Here is a 21907-nt window from a genome sequence, read left to right on the forward strand (position 1 = left end):
AACTAAACCATACTGCGTAAATTTTAAGTACGGGGGATGGAAAAATAAAAATGAAAAATGTCTTAGAAATATAAATGAGATATAGTTGGTTTTTTGATTCAGTTATATTTTATAAATTGTGACATTATTTTGTTTTAATACCTAATTAACATTATTATATTGTTGATGATAAAAATTTTTAAATGGAGTATATAATAATAAACACGTTTGAAGTTGTATTATACGTTTATAATGACAATTGAATACAATTATAACGAAAAGGCCATAAGCAATTTGTTGTGTAATTATTTAATTATTATTTTTTTAATTGAAATTTTAACCGAATATTATAATATCTTGACAAAGTGTAACTATTATAGATATGTTTTTAACCTATCCAATCAGTGACGGTGTGAGAAGGTTAATTGTGAGACAATAATTGTCTCACAGCTATATCATTAGGTGGCGTATAGTGGATCTATACTGGGCACTAAGAGAATATTGGGTATTTAAGTATTTTCTATTTCTATTTTAATTTAATTTAAATAATCTATAATTCTTGTTTAGATTAGAATTTAGATATTAATTAATAATACAAATTTACTAATACATAAAAAATAATTTCATCAATACAAATAATACTATTGATAATGATACGATATAGGCTTAGTTCAGCGGTATCCAAATTTTTTTCCGCGGTGCCCTGCTGTAAACACCATAAGTCATAAGAGACAGTACAAAACAATACTCATTAATAACGAATTTTTGAAGAAAAAAAAAAAATTTATTATGAGTCACCATGGTACCCTTAGAAAGTGCTTGTGGTGCCCCTAGTGCATCACGGTGCATATTTTGAGAACCACTGGCTTAGTTGTTTGTTAACAAGGATCAGTGTAAGATCTAGAAGGGCTATAAAAATTCTAAAATAAAGAGATAAACTTCACTTCTAAAAACGTCCGGAATTGAGTCACGCGATCAAATGGTTGCGTTGCGGTCGTATCATGTTGCCGCTTTAGTCATTACCCGTGTAATACGACATAATATAAATTATTCATATATTTTTTTTTTAGAAATTTTTTTGAAAATATATGCAATATTTAACCACGAATCTTTATACACTATAAATCTTGGAATATTTTCTTCACAAACATGTTATTAGTAGCATACTAACAGTAGGTAGGTATTGTGTAAATTATTAAATTAAACAATTCATTATCACTGTGTCAATACTAAGTCTCGGGGCACCGGCAGGCAAATTCATTAATGAATGATTATTTAAAGGCCACTCGTTGATGGCTGGTAAAAGGATATAAATAAATTTACTCGAGTACAACTTATAAACAACAAATAAAAACCCTGAGAGGAACATGGGTTAAATCTTAAAAAATAAAAAAATAAAAATTGAACTAGTTAACTATGACAGAATTGGAAACAATAATCTATGCAGATTTTTAATTCTAAAAAATTATTAACAATTAAGTTTCAAATACGAGTGATTAAGATGTGACTTATAGTTCACTGGAAAACGTATAAAATTAAACTAGCTTGAATATAATATAGGAAATATAAATGGGTGAGAAAAACACAAAATCAAATTAATTTTTTAAAACAAAAAAAATTAAATTGACTATCAAATAATGTTGTTATGGAAATTAGAGATTGTATTCTGTTCTGAATTTCTGATATCTAAATCTAATTTATTAATACCAAATATTTGCATTAATAAATTATGATACCGATGTCACTTAACTTTCGTTAGAAAAAGTGTAAAAAACAGTATGGATGCACATAAAATTAATGAACTTTAATGATTTGAAAAAATGGGTAGGGCTGGCACAAACAAAACATAAATAAAATATGATCAAAGGTCTTATGGAATCAGTGACTGAAGCTTATGATTTTTTGATACGATCAATATTATTATTTATGTTCATTAATATAAAATATAAAAATTTTGAAAAAAAAAGAAATTTTAGTTTCATATAAATAAAAAAAATGTACACATAGTTTAAACTCAATAATTTTATGCATGCGTTCATTTTTCATGAAATTCTAATTTAACATAATTATTCACTCAATAATAACATCTACTGTAAAATTTAAAGTGACTTTTTAGGTTATATACATAGGAAATTATGAAAAAAATATGGATGAAAGGATTTTAAAAACATGATAAAGTTTTTCATGCTTATTATGATGAATGTAATGTTATGTAAGAATATCATATTTTGTTTTGACGTTGTTCTTAAAAATTGATATTTAACGTAATTTTTTGTAAGTAAGTAATTGACTCCGAAATAATGTATATTGTTATTTATTTATTTATTTTTTAATTTCACATTTACACAGTAATCAATTAAAGGAAAAAAAAATCAAAATGTAATTTTTGAAATTATTAATATTATTTCACCTCAAGGAGTTTAGGTTCTTTATATAGTCATTATTAAATATAAATGAAATATTAATCAATTAGAAAATTACTTACCATCCACTGGTGGTAATAATCTTTTGTCATATCTGTTAGGGTTCACCAAATTATCAAGTATTTCTTTGTCTGATTTTCCATTTTCAAACCTTAAGTGAAACATTTAATGAATTATAATAGTTAAAGTTCTATAAAAATCACATATAATATGTTGTAATTTTATTTTAAACAATAAAGATTATTTGATATACTTTAATACAGACTTTATTATTATCAATAGAAAGCTTGAATCATTTGAATTATTCTAAAGAATAAATGTAAATATTTCGAGAAATTATAAAGTTCATACATAGGTTAAATTAAAATAAACTGATTTTTAAACTTGGTTTAAAATTTAATAATATTATAGAGTTTGTAAATTATGATTGCTTAAAATGATCCATATTTTGTATATTATAGTTCACAAAACCAGGGTTTTGATTAAAGTAAAACAGTGAAACTATTTGTTATAAAAAGTGAAGCGATAGAATATTTGTTTTGTATTTATATGTTTACATGGCTGAGTTCAAATTGCGTTTAAAAAGAATATTATATAAATCACGACAACTGTATTGCGTCCAGATATATAGCCGAAAATTAAATCCATACTTAGGTTTTGACAACTTGTGACAGCTACGTTTAATACTTTTAAGCTTTTAAAATTAAAATATATTAATTAATAACGAAAGCTGATAAAATGTTAATTGAAAAAAGTAAATAATTTCATATTATTGATGGCTATAAGTTTGCTTTTCAGAAGTTTTTAAGTTACAATATTCAAAAAATGGTATGATAGTGCTCGGTCTGTAAAAGTGAGTTTGAAAATGTATAATTTTTAAACATTATTGGTGCATAGGCTTTGGTATGTAACTCTAATCTGTTGTTAAAAACTCACGGACTTGTCATGAGAAAACCGTAAATGCAATTCAATCGAAATATGATTTTCGGATTTAGATGTGAATGCATATATTTTTATTGATTAATAATTTTTAGGTAAATAAGTTCAAAATGTTCAGTGTATAGAATACATTGTGAAAGGAATTATACTATACGAAGTGGTATAAATCACTAATATATTGACTAGGTAATTAACATATCATCATATAATTATATTGACTAAGTAACAAGTCTTGATAAGTTTTCCTTCTTTAACAAACACAGATTTGTCGGTGATGGGTATTTATTTTAAATACGATAATAAATAAAACGTAATTTTTTATCTTATAATTTTACTTACACGTCTGAGCTATCTGATAACACGTTTTGTAGTAACGGTACGAGAAAGGAAGCCGCTTGTAGCAGCCTCCATATTCGTTCCATTTTATGGCATCTGAAACAAACACTTTATAATATTATTAATACAATAATAAATCATGATGGTTCAAAAAAAGTATAATACAGTATGCTTGTAAAACAATATATTTAATTTAAGATGTTGATTGACAAACATTTTTTAGTCAATATTAACTACGTTAACACTTATTCATTGGACTTCAAAAAAAATAAATAATGCCACTATACAAAAATATAAAAATGTAAAAAATGCAATCTTATTAATTCATTTTTAACAAACTAAAAAATATTGAACGATGTGGCGATGGCGTTTAATTATATGCCATAACTTCATAGTCTAGTTTATAATTTATTTATTTTACTGGATTACCGTTGAAGATTACTTTTGTTAAATTTGTGTACATTTTTATTGCACTATATTTATTATTTATTAAACAGTGTCATTTGAGTTCCTTAACGAATTTTCAAGTATTACCGTTTAACATATATTCGATATTAAGTTTTTATCTTTTTATAAAAACGTCTAGTTTAAAATATTAACGTAATTTTTAATCCTGAGTCTATATAAAACGCATTTACATATGTAAATAGGTATAAAAAGTACAACTTCAAAGTTTAAAATAAAGTTAGTCTTATAATTTAGCCTTCGCTCAGACGTAATTTGTGTATTCACTTTATATGTATTTTAGAATTTAAATTATAATTTAAAAAAATCTAGGTGCAATGTAATTCTATATATATGAAAAAATATAATTATAGGTATACATATACTTAAATATATAATCCTCATATTCGAATAATAACTTCTTATAATTTGTTACAAGTTTAATGTATAAATAAACTATATTAAGTATTATTAATCTCATTAGACCCTTATCTGTCGGTCGAAAATAGTTTTTAAATTTAAATTTTCCCAAGTTATCATGTATAGGTTTAAAGTCTATAGCGTATACACTCATATAATTAATATTTTTTACAAGATTCAATATATTTATTCAATATTCAATTATTCAACAAGGAATGGAAAATATTTGAACAAGATATGTACATATTTCTAGAAAGTAACGGGTGTAGTTTGAAACAATTTTTGATTTTATTATATCTTGTCAAAAGTTTTTATGTAATTATTAGATTTTATTGAAACGTTGATGAGAAATTATTCTATAATTCTTGGTGATTTAACCTCATATTTTATGTAAAATATAAGATGAATTTGGCAGAAAAAGCCTTAAACAAATTATTAAAACTTTGAGATATTTTAATATGTAAAAAAAATTCACGTTTTTTTTTAAATTCCCATAAAAAAATAATATTTGTTGCAGCTATGAAATTTAAAAATTTTGTTTTCAGAAGTATACCCTTAAAATAGATTTATTATGTATGGTATGGACGAGTCCAAAAAAGGTATTCTTTTAAAGTCATGTTCCATATATTACATTTTCTTTTATGAATAACTTATTTTAAAATAATACTATAAACTATTATCATTTTAGTTACAATGTGTATAAATATTGAAATATTTTTTGCTCTAAATTTATGTATAAACTATATGATTTAAACTTGAATGCAATATATTTTAAATATTCTAATTTTATTGAAATTATTTTTACAGAATTATCTTTTACCTGTCTAAAAACATTTATATTTTTATCAAAGGCTTCGATTAATTTTGTTTTATTAAGTTTATAATTGTTAATAAATTAATTTGGTATATTTAGTAATCTTGAAAGGAAAAAAATATTTATAGATGCTAGATGATTTCCCATGTATGATCATTGCTCAGTATTGCTCACCTTCTTTTTCTTCAATAATGCAGTTATTCAAAATCAGATTTTTGTATTCTTGAGATTTAGGATACTACTTAGGGTGTATCTTATGGAGTTACAAACTTTTTTTTTAAACAAGAACATCCTTAAATTATACAGTGGATCGTTTTTCTAAAAATGTTAATGTTGACATTAAAATTATTATTCATACGAGTAATTTTTGGCTAATTTAACATTGTGTTAATCTACATTTTTAATTCGTTATAATAAGGTACAATAAATATGTTATCTAATATAACATATAGCTTATATTTTTGTAATACCATTTTTAAGGACTAAATTATCTTTAGCACAAATATTTTAATAATTATAAGAAGCTATCATATGGAATTTTAAATCAGTGACATGAACATTTTCCAAAAAATGATCTACTAAAAAATGTATAGTAAAAAAGGGGTTCTTAATTGAAAAACGGAAGTTTGTATAGCACATGCAACTTCTTAAGTAGGACTAAGAATTAAAGCATTTTAAAATTTGATATTTGAGTATATTTAAAAATTTTAAACAACACAGTTTGAATTAATTCATTATTAAATGAAAAAAAATGAAGGTGAGAATGTTGGTGAATCGCTCTGTATACTGTAGAAATGGTTATAATCAATATTAAACGAGAATCAGTTAAAAAAAAAGTCTTTCAATGAAAACATTTTGATAATTAACTACTTTGAAAATAGGTACCTATATATCGTGTGCTAAAATTTTATTAACTCCGTGACCGCTGGTTTATTGATCTGACGCTAAGACTAATCAAAACTAAAAGTAGGTATATGACTTACTGTGGGTATAATAATAACAGTGGTGTCCCGGAGGGTAAAAAAAAATCACAGTCCGTTGTACTAGGTCAGAATTATATTTATACCGTTTTTGTGATCCACTTTATTCATACACGAAAGCTGCGGCGTAGGTATATATTGTGTAATAAAAACATTATTGTGGTTGTAGGACAAAATGTGGCACGCGATCGTAAACATAAATATCACACGTGATATGTATGAAATATACGCAAATTTATTATTTTTTTTATTGTGGCAGAAACGGCGTAAATTTTTAAATTTTTAATCGAAAAATGACACCACGAAGTAGGCGATATATTATGCATTTATATTTAAAGTTTGAAGTTTGCACCGAAACGAATTATTACTACAAAGCAGATACGAGCTATATGTACCTATTGTATAGAATATCTTGTACAAGATCAAGTATGTATGACGCAAGTGCGTTATACATTACTTTATACTTAAAATTAAATTTAAACTTTGTAGACGGTATTCAACCAACAATTTGTGTCAAACGAAATTGTTGGCTAAGATTATTTTTTATTTAGTTTTTTTTTTTAATTCTTACTATAGAGTCAGTAAAATACGATTAGATGGAAATTGATTTCATAAAATGAACACAATTTTTATTCGTTTTATTATTTCTGTTTATATAAAAATAATTTTATAAAAATAATTTTACATATTGTTTTTTAAGCCATGTATATTAAATTATTATATTTTCAAATAAAAAAATCTAATCGGTATAATACTATAATATTAATATACAACGATAAATGGTATATTTGATCATTTGAGCTTTACTCAGTAATTATTGGTTTGTGGCATTCACTATAAATCACTATAATACAGCCAATAACTCAATTTAAATCAGTTCTACTGTAAATTATTGAATTTCATTTGGCTATAAAAAATATTATATTGTATCATTGAGCTTCTAAGACTAAATAGTTTCTTAAAAAATAATTAATATATTCCAATTCAGATTTAATTATTTAAAATTATTTATCGAAAACTAGGACAAGAGAACAAAGCAAAAAAATCAATCAAAATTTTTGTATAAATATGCAGGTAGGTAGGTATTTATTTAAAAATACTTTTTTAAACAATTGTTTACCTTACTATCAGACCAATTTAGTTTTCAAAAAGTTAATATTTGATGAACAGACTAGTATTAAAGAATCTTGGGCCATAAAACTGACAATTTGGGGGGCTTTTGACTATAACGCGTCGGGATGTATCTATAATTTTCAACCCACTTATGCTGTTCAGTTGGTGAAATAAACATTATTGTTCATTAGTCAAATCTTACAACATAAATGAAAAAAAAGTCGTCACTGACAACCAGAGAGTGGAAAGACGTGTTATATTTTACACTTAATTACCTACATAATAACATATATTGTGTTAGCAGGGTGTCTACTCCTTAACAATATTTGTAGCACTATATATCCAATGAAACATTTTATACAACTGTGGGATTAAGTTTATCCGTTATAGACGAGACTAATAAGCTTTCTCGCTAGTAAGTGTGGCAATAACAAAACCAATAAAATAAAAATCTGTTAACTTTTTCAAAACGTCCTCTTGTACTTTGGAAAATGTACCAAATTATTTTTTCAACTAATCTAAAGTTGTTAACTAATAGTATCATGACAAATAACAATATAATACCATGTTCTTTACGATGTATCTATATTATTTTGTGCTACATACACATCGACGAATGCGGATCGTTGCATAATTCAATAATGTCTAAATTAACACGTACCTATGATAACTGTCATACTGTCTTTGAGATTACAATAATCACTTCGATTTTTTTTATCTGTCTAGAAATTAAATTTATTTATTGAATGTACTTTGATGTTTGAACATATTTATATATTTATGTAGGTATACTGCGTATCTAACTTAATTTGCGCGTTAAATTTTTCATGGGATTTTCTAATGGATATGAAATAACCTTACCTTAATATGAATATATTTGTGCTGTATTAGGACTCAGTGAAATAAACTTCAAATATTAATTAGATATAAGTACTAATTATGTATATGATTAAAAATATTTTATATTACTTTATTATTCACATTTATTGTAAACAGTTTTTATTTATTAATATTATTTTACAATAATTGTGTTTTACCAATTTTAAAATTATTAGCTTATCGTATCTATTTAATTAATGTCATAGTTATATTGCTACCTTATCGTTGATTTTTAAATTGTTAGGGTTGAGGTTGACAAACTATTTTTTTTATCGGACAAATCATAACAATAAAATTTTCAGATCGTCATAAGCCATTTCCATAATAATATAATCATTAATATGTTGGTAAAATAGTTATTCAAGTTAAAAACACGTGAAAACCCATTATGCGATAACCGGAATACCGGATGACGTATTGATTATTCCTTAATATTAGTACAGGTACTTTATTATTGTTTTAGTATATAGGAGTATTGTGTGAAACAATATGCTTTATTGTACGGAACTCGAGTTATATGATTCGATGCAGTTGAATAGGGCTATAGAAATCGGGGTTTGAATGATCACCGATGTAACAGACATTTTGGAAGTCCCTCGTCAAAAAACGATAAATAAACATTTAAATCACCAAAATAGTGTCTCCAGATATTAATTGCAAATAATAACTGCAAAAAATTGTAACCACACAGGGTACCATGTTACCATAATATTTTTTTTCTGTAAATAAGTATACTTTGATTAGGTCAGATGTAGGTGCAAACAAAATCAAAATACTATTTACCTATACAGAGCATTCATAAAAATTTAGTTTACCCTGCCGGAAAGAAATGCGTATGTACATCACAAAAGTATATTTTAAAAATACTGTATAGTTGCTAGACAAATTAATGTGTTTGAGCTTCTTTCAACATACTTGTAGTGGTTTCATATTTTCAAGCTTCTATTTATCATACCGAGTTAAAGAACAGTTTTTGAAGTGTAAGTTGTATGTATAATACGAATATTACCATTATTATTATTTATTCATTTTAATAATATATTATTATTATGTTTAATGTTTATATCGTTCCTTCATAACTATAAATTATGTAGGTAGTTATCTATTATGATTACCTGGGTCCATTAATAATAAAAGGCTGAAAAGCATAATGTGATAAATTATAAAATTTTTTTTTATATATCTTCATTCTTCATTATAATACAATATTATTATACTATATGAATTAATCTTTTCCAATGTCAACAATTTGTAGTTTTAACTGACTAAAATAGGTAAATTATGTATTTTCATATGGTAATTAGATTTAGAATTTCTAAATTTACTTTATGAATTATCATCATTTTTATCTAATCACTCTAAAGGCAATTTGAGATTACAGAATGATAAAATAGTAACATTTATTTGAAGAAAGAGGATTGGAGTGTATAGTTAAGTGAATTTTTTTTTATAAAAACTGAGAAATGGCTAAGTTACGTGTCTAGGTTGATGGGACGGTTACAGTTTTTGAGAAATTGACCAGCAACCATTATTTCTTAAGTGACGTAGTGAAGTCACTTATGAGTTTAGTGTGGAAAGAGTGTGACCGCAAAGTATGGTCTTAATTTTCTTTTATGAATGCAGTTTGATGAATTCATTAAAATTAATGGTTAGGTGCTGCAAACATGTTTGTAAATAATAAAACAAAATTATCAATTTTGTCTAGCAAAATAACATGCGGTTACAAGCTTACCTTTTTTTTGTTCAATAATTCAGTTATTTAAAATATGATTTTAGGAATTTTTAATTAAAGACTATATTTTAAAATTTGTAGATTTTTATACTACCTTAAGAGTGTCTTCTTATGGGGAAAAATAATTCTGTTTTTCAAATGAGAAATTCCTTTTTAACTTGTAGGGTAGATAATTCAGAGTTTAGCGTTCGCCCGTGGCCCGTTAGCTTTCTATATTGGGCCTGGATTTGTATTATTGACATTAGTGTATTTGCTGTATTTGCATTAGTGTTCAAACTTTTAGTGCGTTTTTTTTTTGTTATGACCATATCTTCCTGTTCACATTTATTCATATAAAATGCTGTCATAATGTGTATACATTCGTTCATTGTAAAAACTATGACGCTCCCAAAACACATTATTTAATTTTGCATTATTAGACATGGAAATACATAATATTGTTGTATTGACTATACAGTGTTGGTGGTTATTATGTTAGTGATATGAACATGATCGATACATAGCAGTTAAGTGAAAATGTGTTGAGACTTAGAATAAGGGTCAACGTGGAAACGACTGTATATTACGATTGCAGCGTGTTGTACGCATTTGTATAAACATATTTTTGATGTAGGTACGACTCGTTCTTCACTGTGATATTTTGAAACATAGATTAAAATTTATATATTGTATATATTGTGTCTATTGTGTTCATATTTCAAATAAATAACACCCACTGTGTTTTAATTTCCTGTATTTTGTAATGATTATTGTTAATTATATTGCAATGTGCTGACAGAAATCCTCAAGAAAGTTATATATATATATATACATTGCAACATTAAAGTCTAATGTGGAAAAATTATGCGTAGCTACTTATTAAAAATCGTTTGTGCATTTTTAATTAACAAACTTTTATAAAGTAATAGTATTAGTGTTACATAAATCTTAAGTTTTTATACAAGGCATATTATGCAAATCGAAGTGGCACAACAAAATGTGTTTCAATGCGTTGAAAAAAAGTAGTATGTTGTGTAAGTTTAAATTTAATTTATCTCGTTGAATAGTTGATAATATTGCGTATTTGTCGTGTTTTATTGGAATTTATTGGTTTTATAGTATATAATATATACTAAAAATAATTTAACTTTAAATGCATTGTACTTTCAATCATTTTTTATATTTTTAACTAAGTAGAGTTTTTTTTTTAAAATTTTAAACGAAGCAAATGAGTAATGAACGCATTGGTTTACAAAGTCTGTTTTTTTGCGTGCTTACTGTTTGGAGCATTGAGAGTGATTTTCGATAATAAATAATATCTAATTGGAATTTTGTGAGGTCAAAGGATAATAATTAACAGTATTTTTCAAAATAAACTTAGGAAAATCAGTTATATTTACGCAACATTATAGTTTTCAACAAATAATAACAGATTTAGTTTTTTGTTGTAATAAAAAAAATGAATTAGCATATATAACAATATATAATATTATGTATTGCAATATTCACAGCACATAAATTTGAATACCTAGTCACCAAATTTTTTTTTTTTTGCTTTTTTTTAGATATTAAAAATTTTTGAATTTTTGTTTTTTATTAGTTTACGTTATAATTTTGTTTGTTAGTAGAAAACTATGAACATTTAATATAATTTTCCCCCTAAGTTGTTCTTACAAGAATTAAGGAATATAAAACTAAATTAGTACTATTTTTGTTTATAAGCGTTTGAACTTTTAAAGTTAATTTTGAGGACATTGGATATTCAAACGATTAATAGGTAACGGTTTATCGTAAATTTTATATTATGTTGTCACTAAAAAAATATTAATCGTAATTGAATTATTTTTAACAACAATTTAGTCATATTGTTGGGGGATATATCAACTTCACGCATATAAAAAACAACAATACCAAGTTTTAATACTGAAAGCCAAAAATTATTTATTCAACTTATGCTGATAGGTACTGCTAGTTTAATGCAAATATTAGTATTTTATATTTGTTTTATCTATTTACATACAGAAATCCCATTGGTGTAAATAATGTATTAATCTAACAAAAATTAATATAGAATACGCTTAAATTAATAAAGATACTTAATTTGAATACTTCGTTGTTTGTATTAGAATATTGAAAATAGCTGTTAACATTTGATTTATATGTATACTATAGAATTATGTACTTTAATATTATATGACAACTTTATTGTGCAAATATGAGATAGTATAATGATAATAATGATTCCATTTCCAAAAAGTAGATAGTTAATCAGTTATCTGATAATATTATGTTCAATTTCATGTTTTTGAAATAAATAAAAATGTTCATTTAAAAAAAATAGTGATTATGCACGTTATTATTTAATGTAAGAAATAAGTTTGAAAACATATTGCAGTTTAAGACTGGTGTTAAATGTATTCATTTTTCATTATTAATTCAAAAAGGGTAATCATCATTTTTCACCACGGTTTTAATTAAATAACAAGGACCCACTAAATGGAGTTCAAGGTGTTTAAACGAAATTTATCATCGAAGAACACTACTTATGATCTAAAAAATAAAAAAATAAATGTTGTTTTTAATATTTTTTAATGATGTTCCTTTCTTCTCTTTATTTTTCTTTAATTGCACTTAATAAATTTCAGTATGAAATACTATTGTTATTTATCGATTTTTTTTATTAAATAGTCTAAATAGCAAGTATAAATGCTGGAGTTCCTCAAGGTGGCATTTTATCTCCATCACTCTACAATATCTTTGTCTCTGATCAACCCACGTCTCCAAACACCTCAGTCGCGGACTACGCGGATGATAAAGTGATTATCTCGATTAACGATGACCCATCTTTGGCCTCCGCATATTTGCAAATCCATCTAGGCATGATGGAAAGATGGTATACCAAATGGAAATTTAAAGTAAATCAAAATAAATCAGTACACACTACTTTTACACTAAGACAAGCACCTTGCCCAAGGGTACTACTAGTTATGGCATCCCTATTACCTCATCACCATCAGTAAAATACCTTGGTCTAACTCTTGATCAACGCTTAACCTGGGCTCAACACATATGTGAAAAAAGACTATCCCTAAACAATCGGCTACGTATGCTTAAGAATTTAATTGGTAACAAAGCCACCCCTATTAATATCAAACTCCTCTTGTATAAAACCTTATTAAAACCCATTTGGACATACGTATAGCAGCTATGGGGAAATGCTAAAAAGTCAAACCTGAATAAGATTCAAGCTTTCCAAAATATAGATTGTAACTTAAATACTATTCATGACGAAACTAAACGTTTTCATAAAAAATTTCATAACTGTATATCCTCTCATTCAAATCCACTCATTAAAAACTTATCATCCCTCACAATCCCAGGTAGCCCTCCAAGGCGACTGAAACGTAAATGGTGCAGAGATTTATTACTTTAAATAATAACATATAAGATATAACTAAAAATTTAATATATAATATATATATAATTTAAATACTAATGTATAACTAAATCACTAATATGATAAACCAAGACGAAGTCATCAGTGGGTGGCTTCATTCCTAAAATTTATGTAAATCACCCTATTGTTTGTTTCCCTTATCACACATATACTTATTATGTTAAATATATAGATTGTATATTTTATTCTAAAAATAAAAATAAAATAGTCTAAATAATATACAATACATTTACCATGTACCTATGATATATAGGAATGAATTAAATATTTTATATTATTTTACGTACTTTTGTTTTTTTTTTTAGTAATATAAAATAAAATATATATGATAATACAATATGAATGTCTTTAGGTGGGTATAAAGTTCGTCTTTTAAGGTGATATAGGACGATTTACTTAAAATGCTCACCCAAATTTTTTCCTTTAATAATGAATTCATTTAAATTCATGTTTTTAGAAATTTTAAATGTTATACCTAAAAGATCATAATGCATTTTTCAAATTTTTTGATCTAATTAAGTAGTGTCTTTTGATATAAGCTTCTGTTATTATTCAAATGAGAACTCAAATTTTCACAGTAAATTATTTAGTAGACGATTTTTTAAAATGTTGATGTATCTAATTTGAAACTCGAACGAGTAATTTATCAGTGATTAAAATGCTTGTAGTAGATAGTAGGTACTATATAATAAATTTCTTTAATTTAGAATCCAAGCTGAGTGAGAGTTATGTAATAAATTACTGTGACAATAATGTGTTTGTATTGGATAGAAGAAGTAAGTAAGCACTTAAAAGTTTCATTGTACCTATAGTATGTAGTTCAAAAAGTGATCCATTTAAGTGTCTACATTCATTATTTCAGTATTTTTTTCAGTTATAACTTTCATGAAAGACAAAATACAATTTTAATTTTATATTTTGAGGTATAATATTTTTAAAAGTATTTCAATACATTAAAATCAAATTTCAAACGAATAGTCATTAGTCAACTATAATATGAATTGTGAAGTTTAATAATTTTGAAAACGTACCATGAACTTTAAGGTTCAGATGAGTGAAGTATTGTAACAGCATTTTGTGAGGTACCTTTTCGTTATCCAACAGTGCATCTACACCACTCATCTTAGCTTTAAATACATATACATTATTTTTTAGATTCTGAACGAAGTGATGAATGTATTGATTTTACAATGATGTGTGTTCTTTTTTTTTTACGTTTGTTTTTGTGTCTGTGTACAGCATAACTAGTCGAAATAATGCTTCAATTTCAAACATTGGGGTGTGTTTTAAGTGCGTTTGAATTTTAAATTTTTTCGAAATAGCGTAACAATAACGATTTATCCTCAAACGAATTTAAATATTTGTTAATATTCAAAATGTATAAATCGTAGATACTTGACAATTTTATCAGTTATTTAGATTGGCACTTTATTTACATGATTTAATTTTCAAAATATTTTGATTTTTTTTGAGATATTTATAGACAACTGAAATTTTCAATTTTTTTGAATAATTTTTTTGAAGGGTTGATAAAATTTTTTTGGCCCTATCAAAATACTTGAAAATTGAATACAAAGTTTCTCATTAGTTATTCTTATAGTAATTAAAAAATTATAAAAATACATAAGCACAATTTTTTTTTATTAGCATTTGAGGTTCAAATATTAACTTAATACGTAAAAATTACGGCTATGTTCAAATTATCTTAGATAGAAATTCATAAAATTGTTTTCTTTTTAGATCTAAGATTTGAAAATTTAGTACAAGGCTCCTAACATATTTTTACAATAGCAGTTGAAAAATAAAATAAATTTATAGTCACAAATTTTTTTTATAAGCATTTAAAATTCAAATTTTGACTAAATACGTAAAAATTACGTAATGTTCAAATTATCTTAGATAGAAATTCATAAAAATTTTTCCTTTTATATCTAAGATTTGAAAATTTAATACAAGGTTCCTAAAATATTTTTACAATAGCAGTTGAAAAATAAAAGAAATGCATAGTCACGTTTTTTTTTTACAAGCATTTAAATTTAAATTTTGACAACATACGTAAAAATCACGAAAATTCGCAAATAATTTTAAGCTAGAAATTTATACAAAATTTTCTTTTTAAATCAAAGATTTGAAAATTTTTAATAATCTATAATATATCCTAGACTGACAAATCATCTCCGTTCAGAATCGTTTTTCGTATACAATGATACCTATCATTGCATTCAAATCTAACCTACCCTAGTCAGAGTTCCACCCCACCACCTAGTGTACAGCAGAGCGACATCCACTTGCCCGCTTTTTTTATTTGCTTTGAGTAAAATTACTATTATAGCTCAATAATTAGAGTGTAAATTATAATATTTATACTAATCTTCAATCTTATAATTACTCATTTGAAATTTGATTCTATCTATTGAAATATTTTAAAATTAATGTTCTGCTAAGAAATATGGAATTAAATTTTTTTTACATTAAAAAAAATTCTTTAAAAATGATAAAGATGAAAAATCATGATAACACATTTTTCCAAAATTTTGTCTTTCAAAGACAATATTAATTTTTTTTTAAATTTATATTCCGTTTAATCAGTTTTAAATGTATTTTTGTGTGTAAGGTACTTGAAATACTTCAATCAATCAAAACACACACACACACACACACACACACACACACACACACACACACACACACACACACACACACACACACACACACACACACACACACACACACACACACACACACACACACACACACACACACACACACACACACACACACACACACACACACACACACACACACACACACACACACACACACACACACACACACACACACACACACACACACACACACACACACACACACACACACACACACACACACACACACACACACACACACACACACACACACACACACACACACACACACACACACACACACACACACACACACACACACACACGCACACACACACACACACACGCACGCACACACACACACACAATATTATACATTATATATATAAGTATATAATATAAGTTTTAAATATTTATTGTTAAATAATATTTTTAACTAGTGTTGGTTAACTGTTATAATTTCTTAATCATTTATAGGTACCTACATGTTGACGATAAATATTTCCTACATAAATTATTAAAATAAATAATAATAGTCAATTTAATAACATACAAGCTTGTCAATATTTTTCCATTTAAATTAAATCTTATTTTAATTTAATTTACAAACACCCTACTTGTATCAACCGTAATCATGAAATTTTGTTAGATACTAATAACTTTAAATAGGGTAAAATGTGTCAGTGAAAATATTTGTATATACAAATCTTCGTGGGCGAGCGTTGTGGTTTTGAATAGTACAGAACCGTAGATCAATAGCATTTATTGAAAACAAATAGTTGTGGTATTATAATATCATTTACCAGAATTTCAGTTTACCAGAATTTTGGAAATTTAGATTTGTGTAGGGTCCAGACGGTCTTTTAATATTTATCCGTGTCTGTGGTGTGCACATAGTTGTGTACTCATTTTATGAGTAGAGACTATTAAATAATTATTTGGATCACGATTTTTTTAGTTGAGTTATTCGTTGAAGGTTTTAGCCCGTTAGATGTTTACAACGAAACCGACATAAAGTGCATTTGAAAGAATAATGCAAATAATAATAAAAATAAAAAGTAAAAATCAGTTCGTCGGTTTCAGTTACGGTGATAGTAGGCGTACCCGTATTATAGAGTACCTACTCGCTTTTCCACCTTACACACACAGCCAGTAGGTTTGGCACTAAAAGCATTTTGCTTACCTTTTCACCAAGTCCGGTCCCGACTACAACGTCACAATCGATACGTGCCCATTTACTAATAAATAGTTACATCCTGCGGTCACCTGCAACAACAAAAGTCACAATTCGAATACCATATTACCATCATCATTCGATACGATTTCCATGAATCAATCCATTGTGCCTATCATAGGCGCAATATTATTAATTATTTTTATCATTTATATAACGATACTTATGACTAGTAGATTGATTCGTATTCGATTGTACCTTTTAAAATTTAAATGCGTGTCAATGTGTCATATTTATTCATTTAATACACCGTATATTTATTAATTAACACAGTTCGCAACAATAAAAGCTTTTAGACGTGATTCCGGTTTAATAGATATAAATAACTAATTTACCGTAGTATACTATAGTGACTGCTTTTTTACTATCATTAAATTCGTTGTCATGTAGTCTGGTATATCTGTATAATTATTCATTTGTCAAAAGAATATAATATATAATTTGTTTAAAAATATCTTCACAGAGACGTTACTTTTTTTACTTGCTATTTTATTTTTTAATATAAACAACTCAGATAACTGGTAATAATTGTTTATTTATTTATTAATATTTTTGAATAAATTGTAATGATCTATTAAGAGAGAAGTAATAATAAATCTAATTCTTCAGGTACAACTATGTCTATTAATATTAAAATTATGACACCGATGGTTCACAAAGTCGCATTAAATTCATCTATTATTATTTTAACAGAAGTTGAATTTTGATTTAATATAAAATTAACTAATCAAGCATAAATATAATATCCCAAAGAAAAGAATTATTATATATTTTTAATGATTTCCAGAAAATATAATAATGTAAAGAAATTAAAGAGTTAAAAAATATGAATAATATTCATCTAATACATCTGTTAGTTCCGTACCCAAGATTTTTTCCGGGGGGGGGGGGGGGTCTTAATGCTTAAACATTCATACTTAACATTATAGGAAAATAGGAAATAATTTAAAAACATTTATATACACATTTTATTTGATGTATTATGCATTTAATATATTAATGTAAATTGTCACAATTTTAAATTTAAGCTCACCCATCAACATTATTACTACGATATCAACCCATAACGCATTATTAAAAAAATATTTCATCTAAAATTTTTTTTTGGGGGGGGGGCTTAAGCTCAAAAACGCACACCCTGGATACGTCACTGACATCTGTATAATACCATTATTGTTTTTTAAATATAACAATATTTATTTGTGTGTCTGGTAAAACCAGATAAGTATTTGAAACAGCAATATTTATCGTTGTTCAGGTCATCAGATATCAATTAATCACTTATTGTATTAAGCTGTATAATAATTATTATACAGACCATTATAAATATATGGCGCAGACAATTTTATAGGATTATATATAGGATTAAGATACAGGTTTAGTAAATCTGGGTAGCATCATGATAAAATTTCCAAAAGAAAGACAATTTTGAATTCTTGTTGCTTAGTATATTATTGTATAATAAGTAATTGAATTTGGTGCAATTAGGTGGATTAAATGTTTCATTTTTTGTTCAATATCATATTATTGAGGGTGCTTCATTAAAAATTAACCCATGACAGCCATGTAGCTATATTGCCTATTCATATCGCCGTGTTACTAAAATTGTATTATTCAAAAGTAGAAAATAAAAATTAGTATCTAATTGGTGCCTGGTGTGGTACGACGGTTGACCGCAGTCACTAATGTGTGTTGCGGACAAGCATTGTCCGGCATCAATAGTTTCCGGATGGGTGACCACTCGAGTTTTAGTTTTAGGACAAATCCTTATCCCACTTACATGTGTTCCTTAACCAACGTAATCCCCTGCTAAATATTAATGAAAATTTTTGACGATGATTAAGTTAAAAAAAATAAAAAATAATATCTGAAGTCTTAGCAAACAGTGATTAGAAATATTATTATATAATTAACGTTTATCTTTGCTTAAATGTGATTCATTTAAATGAAAGGTACTAAAAGAACAACATTTCAAGAAAAATTGTTTATAATCAAACGAAATATACACATGGACTATTATTATACTGACGTCATATGAAATTATTCACCATTTTCTTGTTAATTAATTAATTTATTTTTATTGATTATAAGAGGTTTGCATCTATGGCCATTAGCTGTTTGTAATGGGGATGGTGGTTTTGGAAAATGTAATGTATTTGTGGCAAGAATTTATTACTTAAAACCCGGGTGGTAACCCATCCGGTAGTTAGTAACACCGGCCGGTGCGTACACTCAGAGTGTTTTCGCAGTTGAACATAAAATCGCGCTACACCAAGCCACCAACTTCTTTTTAATTCATGTTTAAAATTGTATACTTAAAATTTGTGTGAAACAAAATTTTTAGAAATATATTAAAATAATTAAAACTTTTTCTCTTCAATATTAAATAAATGTAACGACAATTGTCGTGTATAGGCCGATTTGGAATTACAGATTTGTCGATTATAGTGATTATACCAATTAGTTAAATTATCAATTATATAGGTGTTATACATAAAAATTAAAATATTTTAATTATAATATATAAAATATAATATAATAATAATATGGAAAAGTAAATAAGAAACCTGTAAATAAGAATATAGATAAACAGAAACGATTTGAGATCAAAAAAAGAAAAGTTGAATTATTCAGTAGTAGAATAGAATATAATGAAATAAAATATCTGAAGGAAGGGTTGGTATTGGGAGAAGTACAAAACAACATACCTAATTCCTTCGATCATACTTATTAGTAACTTATTAACTACAAACTTTAGTAATATCCTTAATATATTTCAAATATTAAAATACTTAGGTACTTTTTTAATTACCTATGGTTTATTTTAATTTTACTGTTACTATACTATAGTTGGGTCTCATTTTTAGATAACGTGGTTTAGAATATTTATCCAAACAGTGAAGAATTATTCATAACTTGATACTCTTTTACAGATGCATCACGAATCATCAAGTAATTTTATTTATTTTACCTAAAGTTAAACCACATTAAAAATAAACATTTATGTTGATGTTTATTACACAGAAATAGTTGAAAATAAAATAAAAATTAATTTTTCAATATACAATCATAATATTCAGATTTTGAAGAGTCAATATTGTTACAGTTCTATTTAGTTTTGTATAACAGTTTTATTATGCTTTTGAGATTTTTTTTTGCCTGCCAACTAAAAATATATTATCATTGGTCATAAAAATACAGATACATCATCTGTGTTCGATTTTTTTCTCCCTTGTGTATAAAATAAAAGGTTACCATAGTGTATGGGCAACAAGACTCAAGGATAAAACTGACAATGACAAATACGTTGTGTTGAACATGTAGAGATAAAAGTATAAAACGACGACAAAACGTGTTCTCGAGAAAATTTAAATCCTGTGAATCGCGAATTCTGAGTAAGCCATCGGAGTTTTTATGCTAGAGTAAAAAATAAAATAAAAAAAGATTGTCATTCGATAAGACTGAAGAAACTTATCGAAGAATCATGGACGGGTGTACTATAACGATAAAATTTGCAACGGGTGAAATGTTAAAACATAGGTATTATCATGTATAAATCTATTGAATGATGTCTTATTCTATCTTGGTGTCGACCATATACATTTATTATCAAACGCACTCGACAATGTTACTTGTTAGCACAATAAGATAATACAGTGAAACGCGCGGAATCATGTAATCATTGATCGATGGCCAAAACGAATCGTCTGAATACATTTACTTATACACGTTCGTATTATAGACCAAAAAATAAAAAATAAAAAACTTAATGGAATAAATTATATTTGAAATGAATCGTTGTTCTAATTTTGGTTTTTGGTGTGATAATATGGTATAGATAGTATTATGAGACAATAGGCAAAACGGTTTGAGCTTAGATTTCGAGAATCATAGAAAAAAATTATAAATTTAATAGGTAAAATATGTTTATTAGTTATTACTATTATTACCTAACTTAAGTATTAATATATTATACTATTATATCAACTATCAATCATATAATTTGATACACCTGTTGTAGCATTGTAGAGATGCAACCTTGAGCTTCGAGAATACTGTTGTTATGTTAATTAAGTTACAGTGTAAAAATCAAACGAATTCGTCCCTTTAACATCAGGATGATAACAAAAATATAATACATATAAAGATATAAATATTATTTTTATATCCTCGCTTAATTTGACTGAAATTACTTAACCAGACGTCCGGACGCTCTGTTACGTATATTTTATTAAATAATATTATATATATGCTGTGCAGATTATTTTATATTACGTTATCGCTATTCCGTTGTGACTGTGTTTATGTATGTCTGTGAGCAGGTGACTTGGTACGCTATTGCTATCGATTGAAGTTTTAACATTTTCACGGCGACCACGGGGTTATGCGCCGGAAGAGTGGGTGGGTGGATAGGTGTGGGGGTGAAACGAAGGTTGTGTGACAGGAATTGGCAAACGAACTGCACGCAAGACGATCGTAAAAAAGACGCCGGCGCGACGACGACGACCGGTTCTCGTCTCGCCGATTGGAGTA

At 26.3% G+C, this 21907-nt stretch overlaps 1 protein-coding gene and 1 long non-coding RNA gene across 4 annotated transcripts in view; one reads left to right on the forward strand and one right to left on the reverse strand.

The window, feature by feature from the left end:
* Positions 1–21907, reverse strand: part of LOC107161269 (glutamate-gated chloride channel alpha-like) — a 90051-nt gene that overhangs the window by 13761 nt on the left and 54383 nt on the right. For both annotated transcript variants that reach the window (XM_089224022.1, XM_089224023.1), the window contains exons 2-4: positions 17324–17406; positions 3681–3773; positions 2465–2553 (exon numbers count right to left, since the gene is read on the reverse strand). In XM_089224022.1, coding sequence (XP_089080148.1) covers positions 2465–2553; positions 3681–3763 — 172 coding nt within the window. In that variant the 5' untranslated portion in view covers positions 3764–3773; positions 17324–17406. The remainder of the gene's footprint in view (positions 1–2464; positions 2554–3680; positions 3774–17323; positions 17407–21907) is intronic.
* Positions 1–21907, forward strand: part of LOC149057583 (uncharacterized) — a 99130-nt gene that overhangs the window by 1525 nt on the left and 75698 nt on the right. The window lies entirely within an intron of this gene.

Source organism: Diuraphis noxia, unplaced genomic scaffold (genome assembly GCF_037042655.1).
Source record: "Diuraphis noxia isolate RWA-SAM2 unplaced genomic scaffold, SU_Dnox_SAM2 contig0003, whole genome shotgun sequence".
In the NCBI taxonomy this organism is placed as follows: Eukaryota; Metazoa; Arthropoda; class Insecta; order Hemiptera; family Aphididae; genus Diuraphis; species Diuraphis noxia.